Here is a 14,023-nt window from a genome sequence, read left to right on the forward strand (position 1 = left end):
CTCTCTCTCTCTCTCTCTCTCTCTCTCTCTCTCTCTCTCTCTCTCTCTCTCTCTCTCTCTCTCTCTCTCTCTCTCTCTCTCTCTCTCTCTCTCTCTCTCTCTCTCTCTCAATAAAAGCCCATTTGATCTTCATCTTCATCAAGTTATCAAGTTTATCAAGTTATCAAGTTTTTAGACTATAGGGAGTGGTGGTGCATGCTAAAAACATGCTAAGACATGCCATATCAAATTTTTTTCTTCCACCTAATCTTTTGTCATAGAAAATATATACATTCCGATTTTAGGAAAAAAAAATTAAAACAAAAATGCAAATAAAAGATAACCAATCACAACCTTTTGATTTTAGAAAAAAAAATAAGAAAAAAACAAATACAAAAGGACCAATAACAGCCTACACCAAAGAATCTCTTCGCCTTTCTCTTCTTGTTGGTGAACCAGCAAGCTCCTCTTAGCGCATCTCCTTAGCATGGTGTATGGGGTGGTGTTTTGCTCATGTTAAGCCTTTGGCGAGTGGGCTAAGCGGCCCACTCCCCATAGCCTTATGTTCGTTCACTAAAATATTCATTTCACACATTAAAAAAAACTCCTACCAATTATTGGTATGTGTGTATGAGTGTTTATAATTTTCAATATGTGTATGTTTATGTTTATAATTTTCATCAATGATCAATAGTTCTTGAAGCTGAAGAACATCCGAAGATATAATGTTAATCAAGACTGGAACCTTTATATAGATCTTTCTTTCTCTCTCCCGTTGGTGGCGATCAAAATCTACCACCATGATTTTGAAAATATAGAAAAAGCTTACTCATGCTTATTTATCCCTTAAAAGAAACTTCGTTTATATTTTGTGACCTAATTGTACACGTCTTTTTCACATCAATACATTAGATCACGAGAAACACCCTTTGAAACCAAACAACTATTAAGGTACAAAATTTGATTTTAAAGACATGATGTTTGATTAGGGAGGAGGGTATCCTAGCGAGTTGGACAAACGGTACCGGCATTGAACTATACATTGATACTCATATCAAAATCTACCACAAAATCTACCACCATGATTTTGAAAATATAGAAAAAGCTTACTCATGCTTATTTATCCCTTAAAAGAAACTTCGTTTATATTTTGTGACCTAATTGTACACGTCTTTTTCACATCAGTACATTAGATCACGAGAAACATCCTTTGAAACCAAACAATTATTAAGGTACAAAATTTGATTTTAAAGACATGATGTTTGATTAGGGAGGAGGGTATCCTAGCGAGTTGGACAAACGGTACCGGCATTGAACTATACATTGATACCTGGGTTCAACGAGTTAATGGCATCAATCGGTTTCACGAACCCATTTATCTATATTCACTTCAAGTATATATATTCAATTCAATGTGAATGTTGCACACCTGCACATAAATAAAGGCTATATACATAGAAATAAAAGCTATATAAAGAAATAAAGGTCGACAACTTTTAACTTTTACATTTTTCATTGAATAAATAATGAATAGGATGTTTTTTTTTTTACTTTTTTTTTGGTACAAATCATGTTTCCAATTTAAATCATGGCAAGTTAATTAAATGCATGTAACTAAATTTATTCCAGAGAATTGAATTAATGTTATTTTTAATATTACTTTAGATTTTTTTTAAAAAAAATTAGCAACAAAATAAGCATTGAATTTATTTGTCCTTTATTGCATATAGTGTGTCACTTTATTTATTGAATGTATAGACCTTTTCAATGCATGGAGATTTCTTTTCCAACTTTATTTGAATGCATTGACCACATTTTAATGTATTTTGACCATATTCATACGATTTCTTTTCTTTATTTTCTTTTTTTCTTTTTTCTTTTTTTGTTTTTTGTTTTATTTAAGTTTATAAAGATGAATAAATGTTTCATTCATTTGTAGTGTGTTTTTCTTTTGAAAAAATTTATATTCATTTAATTCCTTCGGTTACATTTAATGGATTCTGGAGGCAAAACTAAATAAATTGATTCTAGCTAAAGACGCAAAGCCACACAAGGTGGTTCAAGTCAAGATATTCCATTTTTTTCTTAAGATTTTCAAAATCCAAATTATCAGCAATACCATAACTACCAAAACTATATACAAAACCAAAGCTTCCAACAATAATATTTCCCAGGGCAACAATCTTACACCACATTCAGGCTTACAGAAGAAAATCAGATTACAATCTATGGAATTAGTTTTCTCAAAGGGTTCCAGAAACCCAATTCCAATCTTCTCAACCCTAGAATTTCCAGTTCCATGATGCTCAGAATGAAGAATCTGACAGTTCTAGTGATGACCCGGCTCTCGAAAGAAATGAAGAAGAAACCAGCGAGGATTTGCAACCCGTTACTGAGAAAAAATGCAACTATACACACCACCAGAAGCGAAAGAACTGGGTGGAACGTGAAGAGTTGGGTTTGGCTATGGCATATGTCGATGTTTCTAAAGATAAACAATGTGGAAATCAACAAAGGTTCGATGCATTTTGGGAGAGGGTTCTAGATCATTTTAGTGTTCAAATGGGAGGTTCGGATTGGTCACGACACCAATTAAACTCAAAATGGAAAGACCTCCAAAAGAAATGTAATGCTTTCAAAGGCATCTATAACTGTAAGATGAATAGTATGGCTAGTGGGAGATCCGAAGCTGATGCTTTACAATCTTCACTAAGCGAGTATCGGAGGACTATTAACCAGAAAGGTTTTCCTCGTTAAGAAGCTTGGGAGTAGTTGAAAGACAACGCGAAATGGGAATTTGTTGCAAAAGCGAGTGAAGACTCCCCGCCTCCTTCTTCAAAACGAACCAAAACATCTTCATCCAATGCTTACACATCATCATCTGATCCACAATATCCTCCTGGATTCTCCCCCCAACAACAGTCGTTTAGTGTTGAAGACTTACCGCCTCAGAGAAAAAGAAAATGAAAGAAATCAACATCGACATCATCAGCAGAAAATGAAATGTTTGATCTTGTCAAAAAAATTATCGGCATCAAGACTGCAATTGAAACAGAGGCGGAACAGACACAACGATACCGGGAACAAAAATTGCACATTCTAGAAGCTAATGAACAACGAAAAGCTCAATTGTTGGATCGGGAGATAGAGAACCAAGATATAGAGTATTTTCTTCGGCCGCATGATCATATAACTGAAGGTATTTTGCACACGGTGCTTGAAAGGAAACAACAAATTGCAACTAAGTATAGTTAGGAGTTGGAGAAGCCGTGAAGTTCAAAATGTCGACATCATATGACTGGAGAATCTTTCTCTTTATTATTATGTTTTTTAATTTTATTTTTATTTTATTTTCATTTCTATTTTTATTTTTATTTTTATTAAGGTTTTCTATATGTATCCTTGTTTCATTATTTATATATATAGTTATGCTTGTTTCATTATTTATATATGTATGTTTTTTTCATTTTCTCTCAATCTTTTCTTTTTTTAACAAAATGTGTAACATCCCGAATTTAACTTAAACCCTTCTCCTTTTTCCCAAGTTGTCAAAGTAAGCCTTAAATGAATTATTGGGCTTGTAAGTACGCTGGGTGTACTGAAGGGTATGCTGCGCGTACTCGCACACTTAATTTTGGACGCGGACTCGCCTGGGTACGTTGGGCGTACCCAAGGCTACGTTGGGCGTAGTGGGCCCATGTGTAAACCCTTATTTGGGGCTTGTGCACTATAAAAGAAACGTTATGGCCTTGGTCTCAACCCTATTTCAGAGAGTGAAACCCTAATAGAGAGTCCTCCTTCGTTTCTAGCTAGTGTGTTGGTGGTCTAAGCTTCAAAGTGTTATTTCTAGGTGGTGGAAGAGAAGAAGAGGACATTTTGGAGGCTAGGAGCCGTGAGCAAGAGTAGATCCGAGCTTTTCAGAGTTTGGAGCTTCTCCCTGAGGTAAAAAGCTCAAAGCTTGACTTGTTATTTGTGTGGTGTGCTTCTTGGACCAATCTTTAGGGTTTTTAGTCCCAAGATGGAGTCTTTATGAGCAAATGGTCTCCATTGGCCCAGATCTATCATATTTCAGGACTATAAGAGTTGTATGTTCATAAAAATGCAATCTTGGACGTGGATAATGAGCCATGCATGAGATCTAGATCTTTTGAGTAGGAAGGAAAAGTGTTAGAGGGTATAAGGACCTTTACAGCCATGCAAAGGCTTAAAGGTTCCAACTTTATGGAATAAGAGGTCTAGAAAGAGTCAGATCTGGAAGTTAGGGTGAGTGTCTTAACCGTTTAAGACCAAAAACCAAGAAAGGCTGAAACCGAGACTTACGTTGGGCGTAACTCTCAATACGCGCAACGTAAGGGGTTGAGACCCCGTTTGTGACTCGCCGGCATACGCCCCGCGTACAGAGAAGGTATGCATCGCCGACTGCCTTCTGTTGACTTCCGTTGACTTTTAGGGTTTTGGTCAACCGTTGGACTTTTAGGGTCAGGGAGGGGTAAAATGGTCTTTTACCCTTCTGTGGAATTATAGAGTGGATTTAATCTAGCCTTGTGAGCCATTATTTATTTGAGAGTGTTGTTATGTGATTAGGCGGGGGCTAGATCAGTGTGTTCGAGTGCGAGATTATCCGAGATACCCAAAGTGAGTCTTCTCATTATACTTTACCTAGAGTGATACTTAGAGTTATGTAACAGAGTATTTTGCATGTTATTTATATGATGTGATACACTGCATTATTTCTATGTGATTTATGCTATGTATGTTTTAGAGTTTACAGAGTTAGGACCAGAGGGTCCACAGATTTATAGCCTCAAGTGGCTAATATGTGTTATATTTGGTATTTTGGGGAACTCGCTAAGCATTTATGCTTACAGTGTTGTGTTATGTGTTTCAGGTACCAGTGAGGATCGCGGGAAGGCGTCGGCATGATCAGTACACACACGAGGAGTTTTTATGCATTATGATCTTGGGATTGTGTTTCTATGTTTGTTATATGATACAATGACATTTTTATAATATTTTTGAATGAAAGTATGTTTTTGGAAAATGTAAAAATTGTTTGAAATTTTTGGGTGTTACAAAATGAATCCAAACATTCGGAAAACAGTAATGGAAGTTAACGATGATAGTTCCGCATCTAAGGATGAACTTATCAACAATAATTTGTTACCTGTATTGTCTCGTACTACACAGCTGATTCTGCAGAATAATGCTAGTTCAAGCAACATTCAAATGAGAAACACAATCCATAGAGATCGTTTAGAGGTTGAACAACTGTTGATCCGACATTATTTTGCAGATGATTCAACCTATGGTCACACGCAATTCCGCAGAAGATTTCGTATGTGCAAAGGTTTGTTTATGCGACTTGTTGGTGACCTGGAGATGAATTATCCTTATTTTCAAACAACATGGGATGCAACAAATCAAAGAAGTTTCAGTGCGCTACAAAAATGCACATCAACAATACGTCAATTAGCGAAGGGTTATAACCCAGACTCGTTAGATGAGTATCAGAATATGTCAGAAAGAACTTCTCATGAAGCTCTTGAAAACTTTTGCTACGGTGTTGTCCAAATGTATAAGGCTGAATATTTATGTCGCCCAACATCCACTGACATTCAACTTTTGTATGAAGCACATGAAGCTAGACATTGATTCCATGGAATGTTTGGTAGTATTGATTGCACATATTGGAATTGGAGGAATTGTCCAACAGAATTGAGAGACCAATACATGAGGGGTGACCATCAGTATCCATCAATGATACTAGAAGCGGTGACGTTACAAGATTTATGGTTTTGGCATGCATTTTATGGTGTAGCTGGGTCTAACAATGATTTGAACGTCCTCTACCAATCATCATTGTTCGATGAGAAATATCATGGAACAGGACCCGATTGTTCATTTTATCTTAATGGTGAACACTACAAACATGGTTACTATCTTGCGGATGGAATATTTTGTGAAGGCATATCCATATCCAGTTACCGACAAAAAGATGCGGTTCAAGGCGGCACAAGAATCAACAAGAAAGAATGTAGAACGTGCTTCTGGGGTCCTTAAAGGACGTTGGGACATATTAAAGATGCATGCACAAGCTATGACAGTGAAGAAAACAAAAAATATAATGTATGTTGGTATTATACTACACAATATGATATTGAAAGATGAGGGTGCTGCGATATCTCTTATGTATCAGCTTGATCCCCCTACCGACAAAGTTGATGACCAAGAAATAATACACGAATTGTGCAATGCTGAAACCCACCACCAACTTTGATCTGATCTTATTGATCACATTGAACATGTCTGCATTCCAACTCTAGATAATAACTAGTTAATTTCAATTGTTGTTTTAGGATTTAAATTATGTTGTCTTTTTTTAAGTGTATTTTTTTTAATTATTGTGTTTTATAATTATCGTGTATTTTTTTATTTGTAGTGTGGTTTTTTAATTAAATGTTATTTTAAATATTATTTTAGAATTTTTTTTTTAATTAGCAAAAAAAATGTTAAGTTTTGTTTTAACTTATATTTTCTAACTTAATTAAATAAAAAACAATATAAAATGTTGTTTTTAATATTTTTTTTTTAATTAGCAAAAAAATGAAAAAATAAAAAAGAATGATATGGAAAGTGGGTTGAGTGGGTTGAGAAATATAGGGTTTCCATATGGTGTGAGTTTAGAAAGATAGAAGAAAGAGAAAGTAAAAAAGTTAATATGACAATGGGTTCAGTGGGTTGGGAGGGAAGGACTCCCTCCTCCCTTAGGGAGTTAGGGTAGTTACTACCTAAATAGGAATGTAACCACAAGGATTGGGATAAAGATAGGAGGTTTGTGTTTAAGTATCCAATATGTGTCTGAGGGTATGTGTTATACATTTTAGTGTGTGTGTGTATGTTTTGAAGGTTCTACAAAAATACAAAAACAAAAACAAGTCGAGAAGAATAAAAACAAGAAGAAGTACACAAAGAGAGATAGAGAGGAAGAGACGGTAGAAAGGGTATGGTTGAGTGGGGTGGGTGGGTGTAGCCCTGCGGTTACATATCAAACATATCTGCATCATCATTAAATTAATTTAGGTTTAAAAACATCAAAATACAGGAAACAATTTACAACTCAAAATACATAATTCAAGGCTTAATAGTTACATAATAGACCAAAACAAAATCATCAGGCACATGTAACTATACTAAATGTAGGCTTCATACGTCATTCACTAATCAATCAACTAACATTGTTGTTACTTTTATCAACTTGCACCGAAAAGTTTAAACCACAAAAAGGTAACCTATAAATCTTGGTGAATTCATGTAGAAATCTGTGATTACAATGTGTTATATCAGTGTACATACTAGGAAATAAGGAAAGGAATCGCAAGAAAGTTTGTATAACAACTCAGGAACAACTTGGTTTCCACATGATGTCAAAGTTATACAACAAAATTTGGTAAAAATAAAAATATGACGCCACTAAGTATGATCAACATGATCAACAGATAACACTTAACTGTTGACGATCAAATTTTATTGTTCTTCATTTGAGGTTTATGTTCATTTGTGATTGTTTGTGTTCATTTATTTTCTTATACTTATGTTTATGTTCATATATATATATATATATATATATATATATATATATATATATATATATATATATATATATATATATATATATATATATATATATATATATATATATACCTTTAAGGGAATATAAGCTTAAGTACCCAAACTCACTACAATTAGTTGTTTTGTTTGATATATTCATTATAATGTTATTAAACTTCAATCTTAACTTGATTTACTTTGAAGATTTTCGAAATTTCACTATTGTTTTCCTCTTTATCACTTCTTTTTTCCGAACACCTATTAAGCTATATATATTAGAGTTGAAAATGAAATTTATGTAAGAGGAAGATAAATGTGAAATTTATAAAAATCTTAGAAGTAAATCAAGTTGGAAGTTGAGTTATAAGAACATTGGACAATTACAATGTACACATATGATACAAAAGAACATAATACGGTGAATTTGGATACCTAAGCTTATATACTCTTAAGGATATATTCACTTTTCCCTATATATATATATATATATATATATATATATATATATATATATATATATATATATATATATATATATATATATTCATTTGTATTTGTTTATTTTTGTTCTTTTATGTTCGTTTAAAAATTTAATGAAGATGAACAAGGTTATTTACTAAACCAACAAACATGAACAATAAATTCCATTCAATCCGTTCTTTTTCGCACATTTATTATGGTTTTCATGTGTTGCATTGTTTTTATTATTTAGGCCCCCTAAAGTTCATTGCTAAAAACTACCTTTAATGACCAAAATTGGGCAAAACAATATTTTCACCCATACAACATAACTACACATTACCTAACATGTTCATCTAGTACCAATGTTACATATTTTACACTAATGTTAACCATATTCAACATCAACATCAAACCCTTTTCTCATCTCTTTTCAACATCTCCAAGATGGCTTCTGTATTTCTCAAATCTTGGCTCTCTTCTTGTGACTCCTCTTCCATCCCTTGAGAAAAGTCAACACTCGTGTAAGTCCGGACCCCGGGCCCACGTCCTTCGCAGTCTCTTGACCTCCCTTGTTGGGCCCGCCTCACTTCCTTTTGATGTTCGGTTAACTCCAATCTTTTCCTCTTAAACCCCAACCCTTTCCCATGGTCCTCCATTAGCTCTACTCTTTTCACACACCTGTTCAATGCTGTGGTGACCTTGTGTTTCTGTGGAGGGGTAATTTCGGAATTTGTTCTCGAGTGACTCTTTTTGTTTAGGTTTATTTTTCCATTTCTGAAGAGTTTGTCCAAAACGGGAAGCAAGTTTTGAGGGTAGTCAAGCTTGATTTGTGCACCGAATGTTGAATTCCAAAAGGTGATCGTTGGATTAGAGATTAAAGGATTTGAATGATCCAAAGTTGCTTGGATTAGGGTTGATTGGAGTTTTAAAAAGGTTGAATTGAAATTTATTGGTGGCGAATGGGTTTGTAGACATTTAAGGATTGTGATCCATAATTGTTGGAGTTGATAAATTGTGTTTTCGTTTTGTGTTTCATGATCCGATAGCCATTGAATCAATGGAATTGATATAATCTGGATAAAAGAAAGTAAAACCAACGTCAAGAGTATGATAATCTTCGTGAAATTTGGAATTACGTGTAAAAAAACATAAAAAGTGAGGAATTATCGGGAGAAGAGATAAACGAACCTCAATAAAGATAATGATATTGATAATCTCATCAAAGATAAAAGATTCCAAGAAGCGTATTAATGTGGAGAAAACCCTGAAATTAATTTTGCCATATAAAAACCACAAATTAAAAATTGTTAAACAAACACAATAAACTCACCTTGCGATCGTATCAAGAATCTTCGGATTTGCTTTCGCATCTACATATGACACACTTAGAAACCTATAAAAAGTACAAATTAAAACGTTCAATTCGACATATATTTTAAAAAAATTGTTTAATTATCAGTCAAATATCCAAAATGCTGACCTGGCAACACAATGGAGGCTGGTTTTGATGCACCGAATACGTTTATCACCACCAACATCGTTACTCTTCCCACACGGATGTGATGATTTATTAATATCTTCAAGAACACATGTTACCAAATCTCCACACAACGAAAGAAATTCATAACTCTTTTGATCAACTTTAGAATATTCTTCAAGAAACCGATCAAAAACCGGGAACAAATTTTCACAACACTCACAAGACTTGTAAATCGCAATCCATGGTTCAACAATTTCTTCAACATCAACCTTATTTTGTGATATTTGAAATACACAAAAAGGGTAACCACAAAAACGAGAGATTACCAAATCCCAAGTGTCGTCTACTTCGGATTTTTTCCCATTTGAATAATCCTTCACACAATTTGCAATAATAATCCACAAATTTAAATTGTTCGGTGTCACATATTTCTCCAATGAAAATACCAACGTGTCAATAATATCATAACCATCATATGACACCAATAACAAACTCACAAAGCGCGAAAGTTTTCCTGCAGCAAAACTGTTATTCTTACAGCAACCCCTGAGCTGGCCCACACTGTCAGTTAAATTCACAATCCCATGGAAATAGAGTACAACAAGATACGCCACGGGTGAAACCGTATTCATTTCATCAAATTTCATCTTGTAAAGAGGGGATCCTAAGATCAACGGTTGTAATTCCTCGGTAACAATCTCGATAAACTCGAGAAAAGTTTGACCGATTTGACCTTCGGATAATGTCTTTAAACACGTTATAATTGTCTCGATGCACGACATAATGTCACTAAAAGAAACACCATTGTTTTTCAGACATAATTGGAGTCCTTTTATGGAAGAACGGAATAGTTTTAAAGCAGAATCATATCCTAACTCCCCATGATTAATGAAGACATGAACCATTTTTATAAAAAAGTCAAACCGATTTAAATTCCATGTCATCCATTTGACCGGGTGATCACCCGGTTGACCCAGTTGACCCGCATGACTATTAATCAAATCCAAGCAGAAATTCCACGACCAGATGTTTCGATTATCGGGTCCCACACGAAAGACTGTTTCAAGCATAGGGTCTAGAACAGTTTTGATAATTGAAGAGTTGTTGACAAAGGTATCGAGTTTGTGAAGCAAATAATTCCATGTATTTAGACAAGATAAGTGAACAGATGAATCACATTTGGTTGACATGATTCCAATTAGAGGTGTCATTATGAGTTTAATGCTTTTGGTTAATCCATTTGCTTCAATAACACCATTTGTATCATTCGTTGTGTATTCTTGTGTTGGAAGAATGACTAAAGCATCAATCAAAGCTTCCCAAGCAATCTGCTAAAAAATAAAATTTTAGCTAAATATTCAACATTTACACTTTTGACCCATTAGTAATAAGAAATAACCCGAATTGACCCGTTTTAAGGTACCTGTGAAGCAATCTTAACTTGTGGATCACTATCAGAAAATGTTTGTTCAGGAACTTTTAGTAGCTGATTGATTAAATGCCTATTTTTTAAGGTGTAAGGTCCTATTAAACAAATAAACCATCCCCATGATTGAATTGCTTGAATCTTCATCCCCTTTTTTAACAGCTCTTCCATTGTAGGAAGTAGTTTTCTCTTGACATCAACAATAACAACCTGTTTATATGATATAATATACGTTTGTTATAAAACCAAAGAACATAAAAACATTTTCTAATCATGTTTATATACCTTGGAAAGAGATGAGGGAGGGGGGCATATTGTGGATTTGATTTTTAGTAAACATCTTTCTGACATATCTTTTTCCCTTTTATCTGAACTAATAAGTCTTCTGTATATTGGAGGAGCCCATAAGTTTGATGTTTCTCTCATCTTTTCATTCAGTTGTGTCACAAGCTTCATCACAGCCTAGAATATTAGTGTTAGAGGAAAGTTACTAAAAATAGGGCATGAAAAGTTGAAAACTAACATAACAAGATTAACTGAATTGTTCATAGTTCATACCTGCATAGCCTCAAAAGTTGTTGATAAAGATCCAGTAGGATTATCAAGGGCATGAACTATTGCTCTTACTAAAGAGTCGATATGAGAATTTAAAAATGATGGATTGAATTGTTGAACTGATATGCACCATACTCCTAAATTACAAACAGACTGCAATTGAACAATATACTGGATTAGCTTTCTAGGGCTATGATGTGGACAAGGAGGGTATTTGTGTCTTTTGAACAGATTGTTTTGTATTGTGTAACAAACCAAACTTAAGTGTCATAAATGATCTCAAGGTAAAAGAAATTTCAACCTTAATGCGTGTTGATAAAATGACTTTCTGCAAAGAACTTAGAACCATATCAGCATCTTCCCCTGTCATACCCACAAAACAAGATGCTCAGTTCAGTAGTTCACATCCATGTGTGGTGATCTCTTGAAACCAATTATAGTTCCTTGTTTCATATGAAATAAAATGTTAAAAATGCGAAATGAAACTAGTAGATAATCAACTACTTAACGAGGCTAATTTACTGATCAGTCGACGTACCCAAAATGCCAGTAACAATGGAGGGATGGTAAATCATGAATCCCATACACTTCAAGGCTTGTGCAGCACTGCAATTAGACAAATTCATCCACACATCCACATTAGCAGGTAGCGAATAGCAAGGTAACAATCAATTACGAAAAAGAGTTTACATTTCCTCGTCATCGTCTGAAATATCGTTTACCATCGACGATAGAAGAACGTGAGATGAATCCGTCAGCGATTGAAGGAGGGAAGGATCAGTAGTCGAGTGTTCTTGGAGTTGTAATAACGTCGAGTAAAGGGACGATTTTTCTGATTTTGAGTTGATATTAGCAAAACTTGATAAGAGACTTTTCAACTCGAGGAACTGGGTAGCGAAAACCCCCATTGTTTCTTCTTCAAATTTGGAGAAATTTGAGGAGTCGATTGCTTTTGGAGATGAACCCTAGTTTGGAGAGTGTTTTCAGTTCGCAGCAATATTCGCGCCATTAATAAATTTACATCGTCTTTGAAGGGAGAAAGGTTTTTACTCTTTGGTCCTTATTCTTTCGATAAGTTGTCATTTCAATACAAAAATTACAAAAAATGTCCCTATGTTTAGAGAAAAAAAATTCATTTTGGTTAAAAAAAAATTAGACTAACACTATTGGTCTAAAGTAGGTTTTTATTACGGTTTTTGTCTTGAAATTTTTGAAAAAACTTATAATGATCATTTTGCCCTTTTTATTTTGTTTCTTAGATTTCTTTTTATTACAAAAATCATCAAAAAAAAATGCAAACTCCATCATGTGACATCCTCCATTTTTCAGAACCAATTAAAATATTTTTTTACGTTTTATAAATTGAGATGCAGAAATTTCAAGTTATACAAAACATTTTTGAGATAACAAAAGTTAATATATTTTATTAAAACTTCGAGGATGTCATCGTTCATATTCAAACATACATTACATCGTAAATATTAAAAGGTCATGATGTACTATAACAAGCACATCTCTTTTTTCAATTAGCATCCTAACTAGACTTCGGCAGCCTTACATTCGGCACATGTGATGCATATAGAATGAGTGGGTCAGATTTGAAAATGCCTGGTGATATGCATAGGGTTTTCAAACCCATAATAATTTAATGATAATAAATAATATCATTCTGGCAAACAATGATGTTAAATTTTATATATATATATATATATATATATATATATATATATATATATATATATATAATCTGACCTAAGACCAACTATCCAACCCAACCAATCCTCACAAATCCTAGTTTGACAATCATCTAGAAGAATCATCTTACTTTATGAACTGTATGAGTATTTGTTGACTACACAGCCATGGGAGTCCTTGGGTTATATTTAAGGCATATTTTATCTACGTCCGTGGGTTATAAGTCCATGATAGCAACATAATTCACTAGACCGCCTAGAATAGTAAAGTGTTGTCATCTACTATGGTCGATGACCCAGACATACCTATCAATTGTCTAATCTGGACCCACCATTTCTAGTCATCCAAGAAAGATGAGGAATACGACACTTCGCTATCTGATCTCATACTCTACCCCAGAATGAGACTTATCTAATATCCAAATTATTGGGAACTAAATACCTTTTTCGAGTCTTATTATAACCATTCCATACTTATGTTAAACGCAATCTATATCCAATACAATTCCTAACCTAATGGTATTATCATATTTATACAAGTAGCACATAACATAATACATGTAAACATTTAAAATCACTTATAAGTGCTAATACTTTTAAATTAAGATTATGTTCTTGATAGTAACTACGCACTCACCTAATAGAAGTGTGTGACTCAAAGTTAGGGCAACGCTTCGCCTTAACACTTTTTCAAAAGACCTAGATGTACATAACATTAAGTCTTAGTTTGGTTTCATGTTTCATGAACTATTATCCTAATGGTTTAGATTCCTCAATGATACCGATGTATACTGAGAGTTCTATCAAATTAGGATCAAC

General features: G+C 34.0%; 3 protein-coding genes across 3 annotated transcripts; 2 read left to right on the forward strand and 1 right to left on the reverse strand.

Moving 5' to 3' along the window:
• Window positions 1-5,082: 5,082 nt before the first annotated feature.
• On the forward strand, window positions 5,083-5,631 carry LOC145046077 (uncharacterized). The gene has a single exon (XM_078994368.1). The coding sequence runs from the start codon at window positions 5,083-5,085 to the stop codon at window positions 5,629-5,631; it is 549 nt and encodes a 182-aa protein (XP_078850494.1).
• A 78-nt stretch (window positions 5,632-5,709) lies between these two features.
• Window positions 5,710-6,256, forward strand: LOC145046078 (uncharacterized). The gene is made up of 2 exons (XM_078994369.1): window positions 5,710-5,911; window positions 5,961-6,256. Exons 1-2 carry the CDS (start codon window positions 5,710-5,712, stop codon window positions 6,254-6,256), a joined length of 498 nt encoding a protein of 165 aa, XP_078850495.1.
• Window positions 6,257-8,310: 2,054 nt separating this feature from the next.
• Window positions 8,311-12,492, reverse strand: LOC145045170 (uncharacterized). Its single transcript, XM_078993511.1, has 10 exons — window positions 12,201-12,492; window positions 12,049-12,116; window positions 11,812-11,873; window positions 11,514-11,663; window positions 11,241-11,417; window positions 10,953-11,165; window positions 9,530-10,857; window positions 9,380-9,442; window positions 9,238-9,313; window positions 8,311-9,122 (listed from the first exon to the last, which is right to left on the reverse strand). Exons 1-10 carry the CDS (start codon window positions 12,416-12,418, stop codon window positions 8,457-8,459), a joined length of 3,021 nt encoding a protein of 1,006 aa, XP_078849637.1. The 5' UTR covers window positions 12,419-12,492; the 3' UTR covers window positions 8,311-8,456.
• Between the last annotated feature and the right edge of the window lie 1,531 nt (window positions 12,493-14,023).

The sequence above is a fragment of the Lactuca saligna genome, chromosome 5, assembly GCF_052625555.1.
Source record: "Lactuca saligna cultivar CGN05327 chromosome 5, ASM5262555v1, whole genome shotgun sequence".
In the NCBI taxonomy this organism is placed as follows: Eukaryota; Viridiplantae; Streptophyta; class Magnoliopsida; order Asterales; family Asteraceae; genus Lactuca; species Lactuca saligna.